Genomic DNA, 22,590 nt, shown 5'->3' with positions numbered 1-22,590 from the left:
TAGCACCTTTCACAACTTCAGAATGAAGAGCTTCAGCACCGATGAAGCATCTAGGAAGTACAATCACTGTTGCAGCAAACAAAAACTTAACAGCCAATTTGTACACAGCAAGGCCTCACAAATGGCAGTGAGATAAATGACCAGATAAAATGTTTGTAGTAATGTTGGTTGAGGGATAAATATTGGTTCGGACGTGAGGACTTTCCACTTCTCTTTGAATAGCACAGTTTGAAGTAGATAACTGAAGATGGAACAGATTGCAGCAGAGAATAGACATTATCGTATATTAGGTGTAATTGGTGGTAAAATGCATAAGTCATTGAGAACACAGAAGAAACATTTTTTTCCCAGCTTTATTTGTTTCTCCATGTTCATAGGTACATGTGCTTGCTCAGTATTGTGTGTGTTCATATGTGTGTGTATATGTGAAGTATGTGTGTGTGATGTGTGTGTATGTGTGAGGTGTGTGTATACGCATAGCTGTATGCCTGCATATTCTAGCTTTTGGAAAGTGATTCAGGTTTGAAAAAGTAGGTTTACTTAATTTTGCGAGTGTTTTCCTACACATTGTGGATCACTGTTGTGCACAGAAAACTACCCAACTCACGTAAAAACTCCAGTACCAATAAGAAATTAACTCGATGCAGGATTTAAAAAAATAATTCAAACTTGTCCCTGCAGCCCAAATGTGTGTTATCATCTTTTCACTTGTAATCTACACCTGCTGCCATAACCACTGCCATTGTGATTCATGCAACTCTGAGATGATTTACCTTGTTTTGATGTTACAGAATTGTATTTGTCATCAACTTAACTCAATAAAAGAACAATTGAGGCAATGGTTTATTTTGATAGGCAGTGGGAACTTAGAGTGGCTGACTTCTTCTTTCTTGTTACATTTATTTCTTTACTGCTCAATACTATGCACCCACAGGATTCCTCAAGGGCTTTCTAAGAATGTGGCTTCTAAATATTAGGCTTGTCATGCTAAAGCTGCAGTGAGTGCCTTTTAAAAGAAAAATGACTGTAAAACCTTTGAAATAAAGCAAACATCGTTCTTGAAATGCAACTCAAAACTTCTGAGCACTTAGCCTGAAGGGGATTGGATATATTTTTAATGTTGCAACTGACCCAATGTCGACTATTTGTGGAAAGCAAAAACAGCCATGAAATGAGAATTCAATGTGGCCACCACATAGAAGTGCACAGGATTTACAGTGTAGAAACCAGCCATTTGGCCCAACTTCTTTATGACAGTATTTATGATCCTCATTGCACCTGAGTTTTTTTTTAATGTAGTTAAGAGATTTGATGGGTTGGAATGGAATGTCATGTTGGTTGGAATAGTATTGCAAATATTTGAAAGAATGAATTTTCAACTTTACCAAGTATCTGGAATTACAATTAATTTTTTTCCCCTATTTACAGCTTATTTCCAGTGACGCGGATGGGGCCATACAGAGAGCGGGAAGATTCCGGGTGGAAAACGGATCCAGTGATGAGGTGAGCAACAATATTGGTCACAATTCCCCAGCTCGTTTTGTCCTGGGATAAATGCTTGACTTGCATCATTTGAAAGTATTCCGCTTGATGCTGTGAAGGTGGATTCAGAGACTGTGCTTCCATAATGTACGAATCTAGCCTTGTTTGGCTAGATGTTTGGTGTGGTGTGGGGAAGGGAGCAGGTATGCCAATACCAGTATGGCATTTTTCCCAGCAGAGCCACACCCAAATGCCAGTCCCTAATCATTGGGGGCATGCAGTATCGATGTGTTCTCCATCCTCAAGCAGTAGCTCCTGCAGCGGCCTTTAGTGGTCCATCATCTATTGGGCACAGGTTCTATGTCCAGTTCTAGCATGCACTAATACTGGCTTCCCAGTTGCAAGTCAGGAATTTTAGGAAGAAACCTTTCAATTGTTGCTTTAAGAAGCAAGAACATTGTTTAATGGAGGGTCATTCCACCGCATCCACTCACAGCCAGGGACAATATTTGGAGAAGGAACCGGAAGTAATGCACACTGGTAACTTATTCCAAGTGACTGCAGCTCAATACACAGTAAGTGTCTGCATTATCACAGGAACACAGAGAAAATCAGCCTCTTCATCATCATTTAACCCTCTCTATCTTATTACGAGGATAAATAGACAAGGTCTTTTCCCTGGGGTGGGAGAGTCCATAACTAGAGGGCATAGGTTTAGGGTGAGAGGGGAAAGATATAAAAGGGACCTAAAGGGCACTTTTTCACTGGTCCGCATATGGAATGAGGTGCCAGTGGAAGTGGTGGAGGCTGGTACAATTTCAACATTTAAAAGGCATCTGGATGGGTATATGAATACGAAGGGTTTAGAGGGATATGGGCCAAGTGCTGGCAAATGGGACAGGATTAGGTCAGGATATCTGTTTGGCATGGACAAGTTGGTCTGAAGGATCTGTTTCCGTGCTGTAGATCTCTATGAATCTGTGACTCTGACATGAATAGGATCTCAGTGATAAACATACTCTTTTAGTGAAGTTTGCTTGTTTTGTGGTACTGTGTATTAAGCATCACGTTGTTTAAGGGCTGTTATAAAGGTTCTAATTGTTGCAACATTGAAATCTATATTGGTTTTGCTATTATTGTACATTTAGTCATTTACTGCTACACCAAAGGGCACCACAATAAATTTCCGATACTGTGGTGGAGGATTTTCTTCATAAGATGGGCAGAACATGTTGCCTTTTGTTTTATATTTAATTGTAGTGTATCTCCACTCATGATAATAAGTACACTTTGTTCTTGGGAAATGAGCCTCAACTACAATGATAAATAGCATTTCAGTAATTAAATGTCAGGCCGCTAAAATACGTTTCCAGCCAGTCACACGGAGTGTTTTACAAAATTCCTATTGTAAAAGACCGAGCGGTTTTCCACTCTGTTTGTAACAGAGTTGAAATAATGTGAGCTTCATTAGCTTTGATGTGCACTCAGTATTTTCCTGCAGGTGTGGGTGATGCTGATAAGACTGAAAGAATAGCACATTTATCTGTATCACATTCAAAGGTGTAAATTCTGTTATGGATAATATTGAAATGCACATAATTAGTTTGTTGATTCCTTGTGGTATAGAGTGAAACTGCATTCACAAGTTGTTGTTTCTCTGATTGATTCACGAGATGTGGGTGTTGTTGTCAATGCTTGTCCATTCTCCATTATCTCAAGAAGCTGGGGATGGTTGCCTACTGTAGTTTGCCTGGTCAAGGTGTTGTTATATTAGAGAATTCCAAGATTTTGACCCAGTGAAGATAAAGGAATGAGACAGATTTCCAAGTCAGGATGGAATGCGGCTTGAAAGGACATGTGCAGGCAGAGGTGTTCCCATGCAGCTGCTGCCCTTATCCCATCAGGAGATAGAGGCCAGGAATTTGGAAAGTGCTGGTGAAGGAGCCTTGATGTGTTGTTCCATCTTGTAGCTGGTGCACACTGCTTACACTGCATTGGCAGTGGGAAGAATGAATGTTGAAGGTGATAGCAGGGGTATTGATCAAGCAGCTGCATTTCCCTGGATGCTTTTGAGTTTCTTTGATTGATATTTTAGCTCTAGATGAAGTGGGAAGTATTTCATCACACTCCTGACTTGTGCTTTGCAGATGTGGACAGACTTTGGGGAGATAGGAGGTGAGTTGCTCACCACTAAATACATAGCTTCTGACCTGCTGTTGTTAGTAAGTGACTCAATTATCGTAGTTATTAAGGGGAGATGGTTAGATGTCTTCTTGTTAGGGATGGGCATTGGCTGTGAATATTACTTGCTACTTCTCAAGCCAGGCCTGCTTGTTGATCAGGTGATGGAGAAAGTGAGGACTCCAGATGCTGGAAATCAGAGTTGAAAAGTGTGGCGCAGCAGATCAGGTAGTATCCGAGGAGCAGGAGCGTTGATCTTTTGGGCATAAGCCCTTCATCAAAAAGAGTTGTTGATCAGGTGTTTACAATTCTGGACACAATCCCATTCCCTATGTGAGGAGCTGTGTGCGGTAGGCGATGACGTAGAACTTCAATATAATAAGAAGTCCCATTTAATCACATGTGAATGTTGTTGTAACTGCTATTGTTCTTAGTAATCATCTCATAGTTTTTATGAAGACAAATTCCTGTCTGCACACTGAAGAGAATCCATTGCATTACCCTAGACCCTGGCATGGTGGCTCAGTGGTTAGCACTGCTATCTCACAGTGCCAGGGACCCAGATTTAATTCCAGCCTTGGATGACTATCTGTGTGGAATTTGCACATTCTCACTGTGTCTGTAATGGCAGGCACTATTAGAAGTAATAGTATAGATCTTGAGTCTATGAGCTTGTATTCCTTAAAATGGTAGGTTTTCTTTAAGAACAAGGTTGCAAACCTAATTCACAAAGCAGACAGGATCCTGGGTTTTATCAAGAGGGGCACAGAGTATAGAAACGTTGAATGTTACATTAAACGTTGGCTTAGTTTCAACTGGAGTTTTATGTCCAGTTCAGGGAAGAATGTGAAAGCAGTAAAGATTCAACAAAGGTCTTTCAGAGCTGGGAATGGGTGAGGAAGGTGGTTGGAGAGTGAGTATTGAAGCACAGTGGCAAAGTTCAAACTGCAAGGCCTTTTAAAAATAAAATGAACAAACCCTTGTGCCATTCCACAGCAATCAGGCCATGTCCACCAATAGAAAAAGACCCACAATTCAAAGGGGCCTTATAGCTGCTTCAGGATCCTCTGGCAGCCATTTCTATCTTGGAGCCTGAGAGCCCAAAATCTCAAACGGTGAGCACAGTGGGGGTTTTGACCCTCAGTCTGGGAAGCCCTGACCTGGGCTGAGTCTTGGGCAGTGCTGAAGGAGTACTGCACTGTTGGAGATGGTACCATACAGGTGAAACATCAAATCTCCACCTCAAAGATCTGGAAAGACGTTCAGTACGCTACTTAAAAACAGACAAGGGAATTCCCCTGGTGTCCGGGGAAGCACTTATCCCATTATTAACACCAACAAAAACAAATTAATTGACCATTTATCTCACTGCTGTTTGTGGGACCTTGCTGTGAGTAAAGTGGCTGTGTGCCCACATCACAACACTTCTTCAAGAGTACCTTCTTCGGCTGTGAAACTCTTCGGGTCATCAGGAGAAAAGGGAAGGCTCCAAACTTGCTTTTCATTGACGAGGTCGACATTTTCTTGCACTGTTAGGAGGGACGATTCACGATTCTGTTTTATTTCTGCAGCAGACTGTTTTTAATGTACTGTGAAGATGAAAGATGTTCCTGGCTTACACTGACATGTACATACGCTGGAAAGAGCAAATAGGGGAAATATATTTTAAGTTGTACAGTTTTCAAAGCAGGTAGAAGAACAGAAAGATCTGGATTGTTTTGGATGTGGCAGGAAAACTCAAGGTGATTCTTCAAATGGCTCACAGGATGCTTTATAAACTAAGGCATAGAGTACAATAGCAAAGAATGTGTGTTATCCTTTGCCATACACCAGTTGCAACCCAACTGGAGTGTTAGATTAGATGCCCTACAGCGTGGAAACAGTCCCTTCGGCCCAACCAGGGAATTCAATACCGAACAACCCAGATGGCCTCCTTCTTCAAAGATCGCAATTTCCCCTCAGACGTGGTTGACGATGCTCTCCACCGCATCTCCTCCACTTCCCACTCCTCCGCCCTTGAACCCTGCCCCTCCAATCGCCACCAGGACAGAATCCCAAAAGTCCTCACCTACCACCCCACCAACCTCCAGATACATCGATCATCCCCAACCTCCACTCCCGGCACCTTCCCCTGCAGCTGCAAAAAATGCAAAACTTGCGCCCACACCTCCCCCCTTACTTCCCTCCAAAGCCCCAAGGGATCCTTCAATATCCATCAGAAATTCACCTGCACCTCCGCACACATCATTTACTGCATCCGCTGCACCCGATGTGGCCTCCTATACATTGGGGAGACAGGCCGCCTACTTGCAGAACGTTTCAAAGAACACCTCTGGGACACCCGCACCAACCAACCCAACCGCCCCGTGGCTCAACATTTTAACTCCCCCTCCCACTCCGCCAAGGACATGCAGGTCCTTGGCCTCCTCCATCACCAGACCATAGCAACACGACGCCTGGAGGAAGAGCGACTCATCTTCCACCTAGGAACCCTCCAACCACAAGAGATGAATGCAGATTTCTCCAGCTTCCTCATTTCCCCTCCCCCCACCTTATCTCAGTCCCAACCCTCAAACTCAGCACCGCCTTCTTGACCTACAATCTTCTTCCTGACCTCTCCGCCCCCACCCCCTCTCCGGCCTATCACCCTCACCTTAACCTCCTTCCACCTATCGTATTCCCAACGCCCCTCCCCCAAGTCCCTCCTCCCTACCTTTTATCTTGGCCAGCTTGGCACATCCTCCTCATTCCTGAAGAAGGGCTCATGCCCGAAACGTCGATTCTCCTGCTCCTTGGATGCTGCCTGAACCTGCTGCGCTTTTCCAGCAACACATTTTTAAGCTCTGATCCCCAGTATCTGCAGTCCTCACTTTCTTCTAGTTGATACAAACCTGAGAGATCTGACTTGAAGGGAGGTAGACTTTAACAAAGCAAGCAAATTCATGAAGTGATAGGTGAAGGGCAAGAACAGCAAAAGGAGATGCAGAGAACAAAAGCCAGAAAAAAAAGTTTGCTGAAGAAAAGCAAAAAGGAGGAAGTGAGAAGCAGACCAGAATAGATTCCCCAGAGTGTGGAAACAGGCCCTTCAGCCCAACCAGTCCACACCGACCCTCTGAAGAGTAACCCACACAGACCCATTTCCCTCTGACTAATGAACCTAACACTATGGGCAATTTAGCATGGCCACTTCACCTAACCTGCACATCTTTGGACCGTGAGAGGAAACCCACGCAGACATGGGGAGAATGTGCAGACTCCACACAGACAGTCGCCTGAGGCTGGAATCAAACCTGGGACCCTGGTGCTGTGAGGCACCAGTGCTAACCGCTGAGCCACCATTCCACCCACAGGAGAATATCTAGGAGTAAACTTAGTCCTCCCAGCAAGGAAGCCTTGGAGAATTGGAGCAACAGAATTATGGGTGAAAATGTGGTGCTGGAAAAGCACAACAGGTCAGGCAGCATCTGAAGAGCAGGAGAATTGACGTTTTGGGCATATGCCTGAAACATCGATTCTCCTGCTCCTTGGATGCTGCCTGACCTGCTGTGCTTTTCCAGCACCATGCTCTCGACTCTGATCTCCAGCATCTGCTGTCCTCAGTTCCTCCGCAACAGAATTATGGACTATTTCCTTAAAATGAACACGAATCCATCACTGTACCTAAATATATTTTTTTAGAATGCTGGTTACCATCTTGGTTGTCTTGGGTGGATTATCTGGCACCATTCCTCCTGAGTGCTATTAGTCTGAGTTAACAAAACCATGAGGGGAGGAGGCTAGCACAACATTTTCGAGAGAAGGGCTCAAACATGGTGCAAAGGAAGTGGTGGAGGCTGGTACAATTGCAACTTTTAAAAGGCATTTGGATGGGTATATGAATAAGAAGGGTTTGGAGGGATATGGGCCGGATGCTGGCAGGTGGGATTAAATAGGTTTGCATTATCTGGTTGGCATGGACAGGTTGGACCGAAGGATCAGTTTCCATGCTCTTTAACTCTATGACTAAGTAAATATAGATTTTTTTCATATTACTGAGTCACTAGTTAGCTGGTTAGCTCAGTTGGTCGGACAGCTGTTTTGCGTTGCAAAGTGATGCTAATCATCTCTCTCTCTGTAATGAGAGCAGCCCTATGATCCTATGGGGACTGGATAGCTAGTTATATTACATCAGTAATTTGTGATGTTTACTCATGAGATATCAGGCTCAACGTAAGAATAAGTATGTATTCTGATGTTAGTAACATGCTGTTAACCTAAAGAATAATCAATGAAACATTATATATCATTCAGTGAACACAAGGAGAAGTAATGAACTCCTCCCAGACACAGTCCTTTATATCCAGATGCTCGGAGCTTATATTATGCTTTCAGTTAACCCTTTCAGGTACTAATTGCTTTGAACAACATAATCATTCTTTCCAAGTCTCATTTTATGGTGCGGTCGACTGAGGTAAGGCGAAAGGACCATAAACATAGCATAGACCAATGGGGCTGATTGGACATCAAACTGAAAATGATACCAGTTGTGACAGGAGCAGTAGTTGTACAACATGTTCTGAACTGCTTTGTAATTGAGAAAGTATTGCACTGTTGGTGTAACTGAACAGAAATGGATTGCTGTTTGTGGAAAAAAATGGTTTCCTTTCTTTGTTTGAACTTGAAGATTGGAAAAAAGGAAATTTGGTGCAGAGGGGATGCTGAGAGAAACCAAACTGCTTAGAAAATGTATTGTATTGCTGATATCTGCATCATAATCAAATACAACAACAACCTATACTTAAGTAACCACTTTAACTTGATATAACGTCCTAGGTTGCCTCACAGGAGCATTCAGAATCAAAATCTGAGAAGGAGTTATTAGGTCAGATGGCCAAAGGCTTTGTTGAAGGTGGGGTGCTCGCAAGGAGTCATACAGCATGAAAATAGACCCTTCGATCCAATTTTCTTCATTCATTTTTTTCTTCTCTTTATTCATTCATGGGATTAAGGCATCGCTGGCTAGGCAGCATTTATTATCCATCTCTAATTGCCCAGAGGGCAGTTAAGAGTCAGCCAGATTGCTGTGGGTCGGGAGTCACATTAGTGAACAGATGGGTTTTTCCAACAATCAACAGTGGATTCATGGTCAACACCAGATTCCTAATTCCAGATATTTATTGAATTCAAATTTCACCATCTGCCTTGGTAGGATTTGAACCCGGGTCTCATGGGATGTTATCTGGATCTCTGGATTAACAATCCAGTGGTAATACCACTAGGTCATCACCACCCTGACCTCCAATCAGTCCATAGTGACTGTATTCCCAAACTAAACTAGTTCCATGCGCCTGCATTCAGCCCATATCCCTCCGAACCTTCCTTGTTCATGAACCTATCCAAATGTCTTTAAAACATTGTAACTGTACCCACATCCACACTTTCCCTGCAGTTCATTCTATACACCAACCACTCTCTGTGTAAAAAAAAGTTGGCTCTCATTATCATTATTAAATCTTTCTCCTCTGACTTTAAAAATATGCCCCCTTGTTTTTAACTTGCTCATCCTCGGGGAAAAAACCCTTGTCATTCACCATTCATGATTTTATAAACTTCTATAAGGTTATCCCTCAACCTCCTACACGACAGTGGAAAAAGTTCCAGCCTTTCCAGTTTATTTTTATATCTCAAACACTCCATCCCCAGCAACAATCTTTTCTGAATCCTCTCCAGTTTGATAATATGCTTTCTATAACAGGGAAACCAGAACTGCACACAGTACTCCAGGAGAGGCCTCACCAACATTCTGCACACCCTCAATATAACTTACTCCTATACTCAAAGGTCTGAGCTATGAAGGCAAGCGTCCTGAGCCCATTCTTAACCACCCTGTCTATCTGTCATCCAAATTTCAAAGAATTATGTACCTGACCCCCGAAGTCAGTGGACCCAGTACCAATGCCTGTGGAACACCGCTGGTCAGAGACCTCCAGTCCGAAAAACAACCCTCCACCACCACCCTCTGTCTCCTACCATAAAGCCAATGTTGTTTCCAATTAGCAAGCTCACCCTGAATCCCATGTCATCTAACTTTACTAGGTAAAAAAATGACTGCAGATGCTGGAAACCAGAATCTGGATTAGAGTGGTGCTAGAAAAGCACAGCAGTTCAGGCAGCATCCGAGGAGCAGGAAAATCGATGATTCGGGCAAAAGCCGAGTACAGGCAGAGTTCCTGAAGGGTGGAGAGATAAATGAAAGGAGGGTGGGGATGGGGAGAAAGTAGCATAGAGTACAATAGGTGAATGGGGTGGGGATGAAGGTGATAGGTCAGGGAAGAGGATGGGGGAAGGTAGCAAAGAGTAGAATGGGTGGATAGGGGTGGGATGAAGGTGATAGGTCAGAGAGGAGGGTGGAGTGGATAGGTGGAAAGGAAGATAGGCTGGTAGGACAAGTCATGGGGACAGTGCTGAGCTGGAAGTTTGGAACTAGGGTGAGGTGGGGGAGGGGAAATGAGGAAACTGGTGAAGTCCACATTGGGGTTGAAGTGTTCCGAGATGTAAGATGAGGTGTTCTTCCTTCAGGCGTCGGGTGGTGAGGGACCGGCGGTGAAGGAGGCCCAGGACTGAGTGGGAGGGGGAGTTGAAATGTTGGGCCACAGGGCGGTGTGGTTGATTGGTGCAGGTGTCCCAGAGATGTTCCCTAAAGCACTCTGCTAGGAGGCGTCCAGTCTCCCCATTGTAGAGGAGTCCACATCGAGAGCAACGGATACAATAAATGACATTGGTTGATGTGCAGATAAAACTTTGATGGATGTGGAAGGCTCCTTTAATGCCTTGGATGGAGGTGAGGGGGGAGGTGTGGGTGCAGGTTTTGCAATTCCTGTGGTGGCAGGGGAAAGTGCCAGGATGGGAGGGTGGGTTGTAAGGGGGCGTGGACCTGACCAGGTAGTCACGGAGGGAACGGTCTTTGCGGAAGGCGGAAAGGGGTGGGGAGGGAAATATATCCCTGGTGGTGGGGTCCGTTTGGAGGTGGCGGAAATGTCGGCGGGTGATTTGGTTTATGCGAAGGTCGATAGGGTGGAAGGTGAGCATCAGGGGGGTTCTGTCCTTGTTATGGCTGGAGGGGTGGGGTCTGAGGGCAGAGGTGCGGGATGTGGATGAGATGCGTTGGAGGGTATCTTTAACCATGTGGGAAGGCAAATTGTGGTCTCTAAAGAAGGAGGCCATCTGGCCCGAAATGTCGATTTTCCTGCTCCTCGGATGCTGCCTGAACTGCTTTGCTTTTCCAGCACCACTCTAATCCAGAATCTAACTTTACTAGCTAGTCTATCATGCAGAACCCTGTCAAGGGCCAAGTAATCAACGTTTACCTCTCTGCCCTCATCAATGTTTTTGGTTACATCATTAAAAAACTCAATCAAGTTTGGGAGACATGATTTCCCTCACACAAAGCCATGCTGAGAGTCCCTAATCATTCCTTGCCTCTCCAAATGCATGGAAGTTTTATTTTCTGGAATGACTGTCGATACCTTATCAGCCACATTGATATCACACTCACAGGTCTATAATTTCCAGGCGTCCCCTTACAGCCTGTCTTAAACAATGGCACAAAATTAGCCACCCTCCAGCCCTCCGGTACTTCACACGTAGTTATAGATTATACAAATATTTCTGCTAGGGATCCTGCAATTTCCTCCCTAATTTCTGTAATGTCCTGGGATACACTCAATCAGGTCCTGCAGATTTATGTATCATTATGTTTTCTAAGACTCCCGCACTTATTAGAGTTCAAGAAACCATTGTCATGCTGTTCATTTGATAAGAAAGAAAGAAGATTGGACAGTCAGAGAGGTTTAGGCCATGAAATTATGGAGACCAAAGTTAGAGCAATTGAAATTAGCATTCTCGAGCCTAGAATACAAGCCGTGTAGTTATTGTGGATGTTAGAACATAGAACAATACAGCGTACAACAGACCCTTTGGCCCTCGATGCTGTGCCGACCTGTGAACTAATCTTAGCTCAACCCCCCTACACTATCCCATCATCATCTATGTGCTTGTCCAAGGATTGTTTAAATCTCACTCATGTGGCTGAGTTAACTACATTGGCAGGTGGGGCAGTCCACGCCCTTACCACTCTCTGAGTAAAGAACCTGTCTCTGACATCTGTCTTAAATCTATCACCCCTCAATTTGTAGCCATGCCCCCCATACAAGCTGACATCATCATCCTAGGAAAAAGACTTTTGCTGTCTACTCTATCTAATCTTGGTCCTAGGGAGTGTTGCTGAACAAAGAGACCTTGGAGTGCAGGTTCATAGCTCCTTGAAAGTGGAGTCACAGGTAGATAGGTTAGTGAAGAAGGCGTTTGGTATGCTTTCCTTTATTTGTCAGAGTATTGAGTACAGGAGTTGGGAGGTCATGTTGCGGCTGTACAGGACATTGGTTAGGCCACTGTTCGAATATTGCGTGCAATTCTGGTCTCCTTCCTATCGGAAAGATGTTGTGAAACTTGAAAGGGTTCAGAAAAGATTTACAAGGATGTTGCGAGGGTTGGAGGATTTGAGCTATAGGGAGAGGCTGAATGGGCTGGAGCTGTTTTCTCTTGAGCGTCGGAGGTTGAGGGGTGACCTTATAGAGGTTTACTGAATCATGAGGGACAATGGATAGGATAAATAGACAAAATCTTATCCCTGGGGTTGGGGAGTCCAGAACTAGAGTGCATAGGTTTAGGGTGAGAGGGGCAAGATATAAAAGAGACCTAAGGGCAACTTTTTCACACAGAGGGAGGTACGTGTATGGAATGAGTTGCCAGAGGAAGTGGTGGAGACTGATACAATTGCAACATTTAAAATGCATTTGGATGGGTATATGAATAGGAAGGGTTTGGAGGGATATGGGCCAGGTGCTGGCAGGTGGGACTAGATTGGGTTGAGATATCTGGTCAGCATGGATAGGTTGGACCGAAGGGTCTGTTTCCATGCTGTACATCTCTATGACTCTATGACTCTATGACTCTAATCCTCTGATCATCTTGCATGTCTCTATCAAATCTCCTTTTAGCCTTCTTCTTTCCAATGAGAACAGACCCATGTCTCTCAGCCTTTCCTCATAAGACCTTCCTTCCAGACCAGGCAACATCCTGGTAAATCTGCACCTTTTCCAATGGTTCCACATCCTTCCTATAATGGGGTGACCAGAACTGTACACAATATTCCAAGTGCGGCCACACTAGCATTTTGTAGAGATGGGTTGAGGCTTTGGACGAATGTGAAAACAAAGCTGAAAATGTTAAAATTCCAGGGTTTACACGTATTCCAGCAAAGGGTGATGTGTGAATTAGACTTGGAATGAATTAGATATGGAGAGCAGAGTTTTGTATGACCTCAAATTTATGGTTGACAGAATATACTCGGGCAGTGAAGTGTGGTTTGGATTAGTCAAGTCCAGATATAATCTTTGCAGTACTTCTCATTTTAAACAGAACCTAAATATTCTGATGATAACGGAATTAAAACCAAATTTTACATCATAACAACATAGATCCATGACCCAGCCCTTTTCGCAGCCTCTTTCATGGTTTTTGTTCGTGGGTAAAGTCACTGCAAATTGTCAATAAACCTCATTGACTCACCAGTGTTCTGAGCACTGTCCTATCAACTGCAGAGAGAGATTGGTGAGAAGGATTATCCATGTACAAGAAATGGATATGGAAATTAAAACATTCAGAAACCATATAAGTTCTCAACTGATTGTTACAGGGATTTGATTTGTTTTTTTGCTTTTTATAAAGTTGCATCATTTTTGATTTTTATTCAGGTCACCAAATGCTGGGCATGAGCAGTTGTGTCTTTTTTTTTAGAAAGGGTCAGAAGAAGTTCAATTCAGCAATCGAGAAAAAAAGATTTATATTTATATAGCACCTTTCACGATGCCTGGGCACAGCACACAGGGCCTGGATTTATCGAACCTGAGAAGAACTGAACCTCTGAAGGGGTCTGACATTTCGTTTTGACGGATGGTGTGAAAACCTTCAGTTTGGGATTTCCTATCCTAGGTGTGTTAACAGCATGACTCCTCTGCCTCAACATGAATGGAAGTGGACGTGTTCATCTTTCCAAAGACAGGCCGCAGGATGGTGTTTGAGAGAAATTGATGTGTGCTGAGCTGACACAGTATAGAGTCCTTTTCAGAAACTGGGCTACTGTTGTGGAAGATTCGCCTGTACACAGGTGCCTGGAGTGGTCAGTGTTCCATTCTCACTCCCATGTGGCTGCAGAGAATACCTGATATTTACACATTCTCACACATTAACTGCAAGATAAAGCTCCTCCCCAGGTCCCCCCTCAACCCATCCACGTGTGCCTGCATGTGCCCACCAAATCCCTGCCATGTGAGGTGGCAGAACCCCTTCCAAAACACCATCATGGGTCTACCCACAGCAAGTGTCCTGCAGTGGTTTAAGAAGGCAGCTCACCAGCACCTTCTTAAGAGTAACACTAGGTATAGGCAATAAATGCTGGCCAGTCAGTGACGCCCACATCTCACGAGTGAATTAAAAAAAAGGTGTGGTCATTCACTGTGACCACCCACCAGATTGTGGATGACCTTTCCTCAGGCATTACTCTCTTCCCAGGTGTACTTTTCCATGTACTCCCTTTGGAGGTCCTGTTACTTCACCCCCACACAGTTATTATCCTCCCTTCCTCAAAGTGGGTAGCCTCCATTCTGAAGAATAGGTCCTCAACGTTCTTACCTGTGGTAGCAGCAGCAACCACCCACCCATTCTTTTCCTCCTCAGCTTCTGTGGATAAACCCAATGGGCTGACAATGGTCCACTTTCTTGAGAGAACCAACCAGACAGTCACAGAGTTGAAGTGTCCAGATACCCCTGATTGGGGTCTGTACATCACCCCAACTGTGCCAGTCTTCCCCCTGGACTGGGTAATACGGAGCCAGGAGACTGACCATGACGCACTCCCCAACTGCAGAGGCACGCGCCCCTCTGACCAATGTCAGCCTGACAAATTGTCTACCAATGTCCAATCCACTAGACTGGTATCGGAGGCTGCCCCAGAATTGCTGTGCTGGGACCCCTGTGGATTGGTATGGGAGGCTGCCCCAGAGTTACTGTGCTGGGACCCCTGTGGACTGGTATCGGAGGCTGTCCCAGAGTTACTGTGCTGGGATCCCTGTGGACTGGTATCAGAGGCTGTCCCAGAGTTACTGTGCTGGGATCCCTGTGGACTGGTATCGGAGGCTGTCCCAGAGTTACTGTGCTGGGATCCCTGTGGACTGGTATCGGAGGCTGTCCCAGAGTTACTGTGCTGGGATCCCTGTGGACTGGTATCAGAGGCTGTCCCAGAGTTACTGTGCTGGGATCCCTGTGGACTGGTATCGGAGGCTGTCCCAGAGTTACTGTGCTGGGATCCCTGTGGACTGATATCAGAGGCTGTCCCAGAGTTACTGTGCTGGGATCCCTGTGGACTGGTATCGGAGGCTGTCCCAGAGTTACTGTGCTGGGATCCCTGTGGACTGGTATCAGAGGCTGCCACAGAGTGCCATCCAGCAAGGTGTACAGCCCCTAGAGTGAGGTCTACCTGTGTGACTGCAGTAACTGAAACAGCAAGGCCAGAAAAGTCCAGGCAAGGCCTTGGTGATGTGAATATTCAGGTGAATGCAGAATGATTGAGCTCAAAGAGAGAAATCAAGCAGTCCTGTGGTTCAGCCTGGTGCTAACCATGAAGCCTGTCCCTGTGCGCACAGTGTCCCAATGTAAGCTTGTGCTTTCCACTCACACTGCCAACATATGGGATAGGTGTCTGGCGGTTGTTAGGGAGTCATAGAATCCCTACACTGTGGGAGTCGGACATTCAACCCATATCTACCTCCCAAAGAACATCCCACCCAGACCCACTCCTGTATCTCTGCGCTTCCCATGGCCAATCCACCTAACCTTTGCATTGTGGGAGGAAACTGGAGCACCCGAAGGAGACACAGGGAGAACATGCAAACACCACACAGTCCCCCGAAGGTGGGATCGAACCTGGGTTCCTGGTGTTGTGAGGCAGCAGTGCTAACCACTGAGCTACCATGCCGCTCAGATGGATTAACAGATGCTAGATGCCAATGTACATGGAGAAGGGGGATGCATGCTGCAGGTGCCCGTGGATCATGGTTATACACAATATGGAGCAAACACAGAGCTGAATCCCCCAGGTCCCACTTCAGTTTCCATGTCAACATCTAGCTGGTTTGGTAAGACAGCTGGATACTGACAAAGTTAGTTGTGCCTACAACAAGCATGAATCCTTTTTAGTTGACATCTCATCCCTGCCTAGCACAAAGATCACTCTGCCTCAAACTCAAAAATATCAACCGTAAGTATTAAGTTAGCCTGGAGTAGTGTTTGTAGAGGAATAAGACAGTGCTATCTTCAGGGACTGCTGACTGCAAGAAGCAAAAATGGCCTTTAGTAGAGTGATATGCTCTTCTTGTTGGATGTGGGAGTTTAGGGAGAGTTTATGGGTTACTGGGGAGTATATCTGCAATAAATGCTATTGGTTGCGAATCCTATCAGTCCAAATGGATCGGTTGCAGAGACAATTAGAGGCAATGAGGAATTTACAAGAGCTGGAGGTGTGATGGATGGTAGCTATAGGAAGGGAGAAAAGTCACAGATACAGTAACATAGATGGGTTCACTCCGGGAAAGGTAAGAGAATTAGGCAGGTAGTGCAGGAGTCTTCTGTGGCTATCCCGATTTCAAACAAGTATGCTGTTTTGGAAAATGTAGGGGGTGATGGATTCTCAGGGGAACGTAGAATGAACAGCCAAGTTTCTGGTATTGAGACTGGCTCTAATGTGTTGCTGGAAAAGCGCAGCAGGTCAGGCAGCATCCAAGGAACAGGAAATTCGACGTTTCGGGCATAAGCCCTTCTTCAGGAATGAGGAAAGTGTGTCCAGCAGGCTAAGATAAAAGGTAGGGAGGAGGGACTTAGGGGAGGGGCGATGGAGATGCGATAGGTGGAAGGAGGTCAAGGTGAGGGTGATAGGCCGGAGTGGGACTGTCATAGTATTAAGGGTTTAGATGGAGAGGAATTTGTTAAGTTTGTACAAGAAAATTTTCTGATTCAGTATGTGGATGTACGTACTGGAGAAGGTGCAAACCTTGGAGAGAGTGAGGTCTGCAGATGCTGGAGGTCAGAGTTAAGAGTGTGTTGCTGGGAAAGCACAGCAGGTCAGGCAGCATCCGAGGAGCAGGAAAATTGATGTTTTGGGCCAGAGAACGTCATCAGGAATTCCTGATGAATGCCTGGCCTTCTGTGCTTTTCCAGCAACACACTCTCAAAGGTGCAAAACTTGACCTACTCTTGGGAAATAAGGTAGGGCAGGTGACTGAGGTGTCAGTGGAGAAGCACTTTGAGGCCAGCGACCATAATTCTCTTAGATTTAAAATAGTGATGGAAAAGGATAGACCAGATCTAAAAGTTGAAATTCTAAATTGGAGGAAGACTAATTTTGACGGTATTAGGCAAGAACTTTCAAAAGCTGATTGGGTGCAGATGTTCGCTGGTAAAGGGATGGTTGAAAATGGGAAACCTTGAGAAATGAGATAACGAGAATCCAGACAGTATATTGGATGAAAGGGAAGGCTGGTCGGTATAGGGAATGCTGGAAAACTAAAGAAATTGAGGGTTTGGTTAAGAAAAAGAAGGAAGCATATGTCAGGTAAAGACAAGATGGTGAATCCTTAGAAGAGTATAAAGGCAGTAGGAGTATACTTAAGAGGGAAATCAGGAGGGCAAAAAGGGGACATGAGATAGCTTTTGCAAATAGAGTTAAGGAGAATCCAAAAGGTTTTTACAAATACATTAAGAACAAAAGGGTAACTAGGGAGAGAATAGGGCCCCTCAAAGATCAGCAGGACAGCAGTTGTGTGGAGCCGCAGAAAATGGGAGAGAAACTAAATGAGTATTTTGCATTAGTGTTTACTGTGGAAAAGGACATGGAAGATATTGACTGTAGGGAAATAGATGGTGACATCTTGAAAAATGTCCATATTCTAGAGAGGGAAGTGCTGGATGTCTTGAAACAAATAAAAGTGGATAAATCCCCAGGAACTGATCAGGTGTACCCTTGATCTCTGTGAGAAGCTAGGGAAGTGATTGTTGGACCTCTTACTGAGATATTTGTATCATCGATAGTCACAGGTGAGGTGCCGGAAGACTGGAGGTTGGCTAACATGGTGTCACTAATCAAGAAAGGTGGTAAGGACAAGCAGGGAACTATAGACCAGTGAGCCTGACATCGGTGGTGGGCAAGTTGTTGGAGGGAATCCTGAGGGACAGGATGTACATGTATTTGGAAAGGCAAGGACTGATTAGGGATAGTCAGCGTGGCTTTGTGTGTGGGAAATTGTGTCTCATAAATTTATTGAGTTTTTTGAACAAGTAAGAAAGAGGATTGATGAGGGCACAGCAGTAATTTGATATATATGGACTTCAGTAAGGCGTTTGACAAGGTTCCCCATGGGCAACTGGTTGGCAAGGTTAGATCTCATGGGATACAGGGAGAACTAGCCATTTGGATACAGAACTGGCTCAAAGGTAGAAGACAGAGGGTGGTGGTGGAGGGTGATTTTTCAGACTGGAGGCCTGTGACCAGTGGAATGCTACAAGGATCGGTGCTGGGTCCTCTACTTTTTGTCATTTACATAAATGATTTGGATGTGAGGAAATGAGGTACAGTTAGTAAGTTTGCAGATGACACCAAAATTGGAGGTGTAGTGGACAGAGCAGAGGGCTACCTCAGATTACAACAGGATCTTGCTTCGTGTATTCCTCAGGCCATGCAGTATGTTAATAAACGTCCATTGTAGCTTCTGCTCATGCCTTAATATCTTTGTTTTTATAGTTTGGAGCCTGAAAGTGTGCACATTATTCCAGCTGCGTATTCTACATGTGCACATCATCAGCATTTGACTCTTGTTTTGTGTTGAAATGCTGGTAGCTTCTTTCCAACAGACTTGCTGGCACTTTGACTATCATGAGTCATTTTGCTCTTCTGCAGTATCGAGCCCACTTTCTTTTATGGTATAATTGCTGCCTTTATTTTAATATCATAATTGCACATGCCAACATCACATTTCACTGGCTTACATTTCCCCATCTTTGCCGTAACCCTGTGCAAAATTAGTTTTACTCTGACCTTGTTGAGTTAACTGAAGCAACGAGATGAATTTAACAAGATGTGACGCACTACGTTAAATGTGTAAAAGTCTTGAGTCAGCATATGTATCCCTCTGCTGCCTTACAATGGTGAATGCGAGGTGACTCGTAAGAAAAATGACTCTCTGACCGTTGCTTTCATAAGCTGTGATAATTCCAACATTTGGAATGAACAAACTGAACTTTTTTGGTGGTATTATTTAACATGAGGTTTAAGAATCCGTCCTTAAATTAATACCACTGCCACTTGTGCTCACATTCAGGCACCAACTGGCCTTTGAATGGTTGCATTATAACTAACTCCATTCACTACAGTTCAAAGAAGTAGTTCTTAAAGAGAAATGACCTTACAGCTGTACAGTTAAAACCCAGTCTACAGTGTGTTCTTCTAAACTACTTGATCAAAGCAGTTGCCAGCTTTTCTTGAGTTGGAAACTCTCTCACCCCCAGCCCATAAAGTTGCGTATCATTCCAGAATTTCAGCACGTGAAACCTGAATTTCCAGCCCAGCATGTTACTGAGAGATTACGACATTGTTTGGTGAGATGTTAAAGCAGATTCTGTCAGCCTTTTCCAGTTGTTCAAACAGGAGCCGAGAGAACTCGGTCTCCTGGTCAACACTGTCTCTCAGTCATCAAACAGAAAATGCTGGGAATATTCAGCAGGTCAAGCAGCATTAATGTTTTATAGAGTCATAGAGATGTACAGCACGGAAACAGACCCTTCAGTCCAACTCGTCCATGCCAATCAGATATCCCAGCCTAATCTCGACCCATTTGCCAGCACCTGGCCCAAATCCCTCCAAACCCTTCTTATTCATATACCCATTCCGATGCCTTTTAAAAGTTGTAATTATACCAGCCTCCACCACTTCCTCTGGCAGCTCATTCCATACACATGCCACCCTCTGAGTGAAAACGTTACCCCTTAGGTCCCTTTTATATCTTTCCCCTCTCACCCAAAACTTATGCCCTCTAGTTCTGGACACCCCACCCCAGGGAAAAGACTTTGTCTATTTACCCTATCCATGCCCCTCATGATTTTGTAAACCTCTGAAATGTCACCCCTCAGCCTCTGATGCTCCAGGAAAACAGCCCCGGCCTGTTCAGCCTCTCCCTGTAGCTCAGATCCTCCAACCCTGGCAACATCCTTGTAAATCTTTTCTGAACCCTTTCAAGTTTCACAACATCTTTCCGATAGGAAGGAGACCAGATTTGCACACAATATTCCAACAGTGGCCTAACCAAAGCCTGTATAGCTGCAACATGACCTCCCAACTTCTGTACTCAATACTCTGACTAAGAAAGGAAAGCATACCAAACACATTCTTCACTTCCTATCTACCTACGACTCCACTTTCAAGGAGCTATGAACCTGCACTCCAAGGTCTCTTTGTTCAGCAACACTCCCTAGGACCTTCCCATTAAGTGTATAAATCCTGCTAAGATTTGTTTTCCCATAATGCAGCACCTCACCTTTATCCGAATTAAACTCCATCTGCCACTCCTCAGCCCATTGGCCCATCTGATCAACACCCCAGTGCAATCTTCACCAATGATGGCTCTGCTTTTGTGTTTCCCTCTCATTAGCAATATTGTTCATCTCATTGCTGCTGCTACAGGATGGCTCTCATGTGAATGTGAGACCTTTCTTCAGTGAATTGCTTTGAGCCATTTTGAAGGGAAGTAAGAAGGCTCAATGTAAATGCAATTTAGTTTCACGTCAGTAGCGACAAACGTGCTGGAAGTGGCTGTGTGTTTGAACCACACACTGTAAACCAAGCTTTTTCATGGATGGGGGTCTAGGCCAGACATTGGTGAACCTATTGGACATTCTGTTTTCTTAAAAAGATATCAGACGGCTTAGTGCTCGAAGATTGAGGGGAGTAGGACAAGCTATAGTGCCTCTCCTTGAGCAGTCAGATTGAAGGATTGAGAAGTAAACAGAGGAACAGCAGAAAAGGTGAGTGATTTAGAGTGGGCAAAATTAAAGATGTCTTCAAACACATAAAAGTGGATAAATCCCTAGGACTTGATCAGGGTTCCCTCGAACTCTGTGAGAAGCTAGGGAAGTGATTGCTGGACCTCTTACTGGGATATTTGTATCATCCATAGTTCCGGAAGAGAAATAAAGAGATTAAGAGGGGGTGAAGATGATAGGAAAAGGTTTTAAAGATGTTTTATTTCAATGCCAGAGAGATTGATTGGAGATTATTAACAACTCTCGTGTTGTTAAATGTGCACTTGTATTGAAAATCAGGAACTTTGAGTTTGGTTCATTTCTATTGCACAGATATAGCAACTTCATGTCACTGAAGGTATAGCTTTTTAACTTGCTGACCAGGTAAGGGTGACAGGCTTCTTCCTCTAAGGCACTTTAGTTGGGTTTTAAAGATAATCTAGTGGTCGCATGACTGCCATTAGACCAGCACTTTTTCAAAAAAGTCCAGATTTTTACATTGAATTTGCCATAGTTGGATTCAAAGCTATGTCCTCAGAACATGAGCCTGAGGCTTTGGGCTATAGTCTAGTGACTTTACCACTACACCACTGTCTTGTCATCTTGACGGAGACAGACAACTCAATACTGTATTTATGAAGAAGTGGAGAGGCATCGCATTTACTTTGACTTTTGATCCTTACCTGATAATGGTCATAATACTTATGACTGCATAACCTTGTTAGCCTCCCTGTTATTTCATCAGCAAAACATATATGATAGAAAGTTTGGAATTGCAATTTGGTTCAACAACATAAACAGAGGTTGTTACTTTCACACATGTCAGCACCTGTTTACATTCTAGCTCTGTACAGCACACAACATTTCTCCTCACAGAAGCTCTGTCTTATCACAACTAGAGTGTACCATCTGGAACTCCATACAACATAACAGAGCTCACCGAATGTCATTTAAATTCACTTCAGAAATGCTTCGGAGCAGACTTTCTTTTCACAGCCAGATATGATTTTGTCTCTTAATGCATGGTTTCAGCCTGCTGACTTCCAGGTTCTTTGTCTGGCATATTGCTGTAGCAAACGCACCTTCCAAACAGTGTTGTCATGGAGACCATGCAAGTGCTAGCATGTCCCGGGATTTTGGATGTTGGAGTTATGTTTTTTGGGGCATAGGATGTCATGCAGAGTACTTAATGCATTCATGTGATATTTCTTTCAAAGAATTTTCTCTGAATACAATGTGTTTGTATTCCACAACACTGGTTTGCAAAGATAATAATATTCATTTATCCTATCCATTCCCAGATTTCATTCGGTAACCAAGTAATAAATAACTGCCAATAATCTGCTGATGGTGTTGCTCACAATCTGTTAGTACAATGTATACAAGAGTTGAAACAGGAATTTTAACAACTTGTTCCACAGAGCCCTCTTGTACTCAAAGTATGGAACTACATTGTGATGTTTAACTTGGGCTAGTTGAGTGAAACGTGTTGACACATCAGTTTACAGTGGTAAACATATTGTAAAAGCCTGGCCAGAACTTGTCACTGGAGAGACTTGTGGCCTATGCAAGATTGTTCATGAATGTGCAGAAATTGCTGATGACTAGCTTTCTGGCAGAAGAGTCAAGAGGAATTCTTCAGATTCTAGTCATAAAATACAACAGGAAAAGGTTCTTCCAAAAGGCAGACATGTCCACTGGCATTCATCGGGTCGTTCTGTGAATGTTTTAGATGCAACCTGTAGAAACCTATGCAAGGCATGT

At 44.2% G+C, this 22,590-nt stretch overlaps 1 protein-coding gene across 5 annotated transcripts in view; it reads left to right on the top strand.

Annotated features, from left to right (window-relative positions):
• Nucleotides 1–22,590, top strand: part of garnl3 (GTPase activating Rap/RanGAP domain like 3) — a 444,876-nt gene that overhangs the window by 173,873 nt on the left and 248,413 nt on the right. For all 5 annotated transcript variants that reach the window (XM_060841087.1, XM_060841090.1, XM_060841088.1 and 2 more), the window contains exon 3: nt 1,429–1,503. In XM_060841087.1, the coding sequence (XP_060697070.1) occupies nt 1,429–1,503 (75 nt within the window). The remainder of the gene's footprint in view (nt 1–1,428; nt 1,504–22,590) is intronic.

This window comes from Hemiscyllium ocellatum, chromosome 21 (genome assembly GCF_020745735.1).
Source record: "Hemiscyllium ocellatum isolate sHemOce1 chromosome 21, sHemOce1.pat.X.cur, whole genome shotgun sequence".
NCBI classification, from domain to species: domain Eukaryota; kingdom Metazoa; phylum Chordata; class Chondrichthyes; order Orectolobiformes; family Hemiscylliidae; genus Hemiscyllium; species Hemiscyllium ocellatum.
The sequence above is the reverse complement of the archived record's forward strand: the minus strand, read 5'-3'. Positions and strand labels throughout refer to the sequence as shown.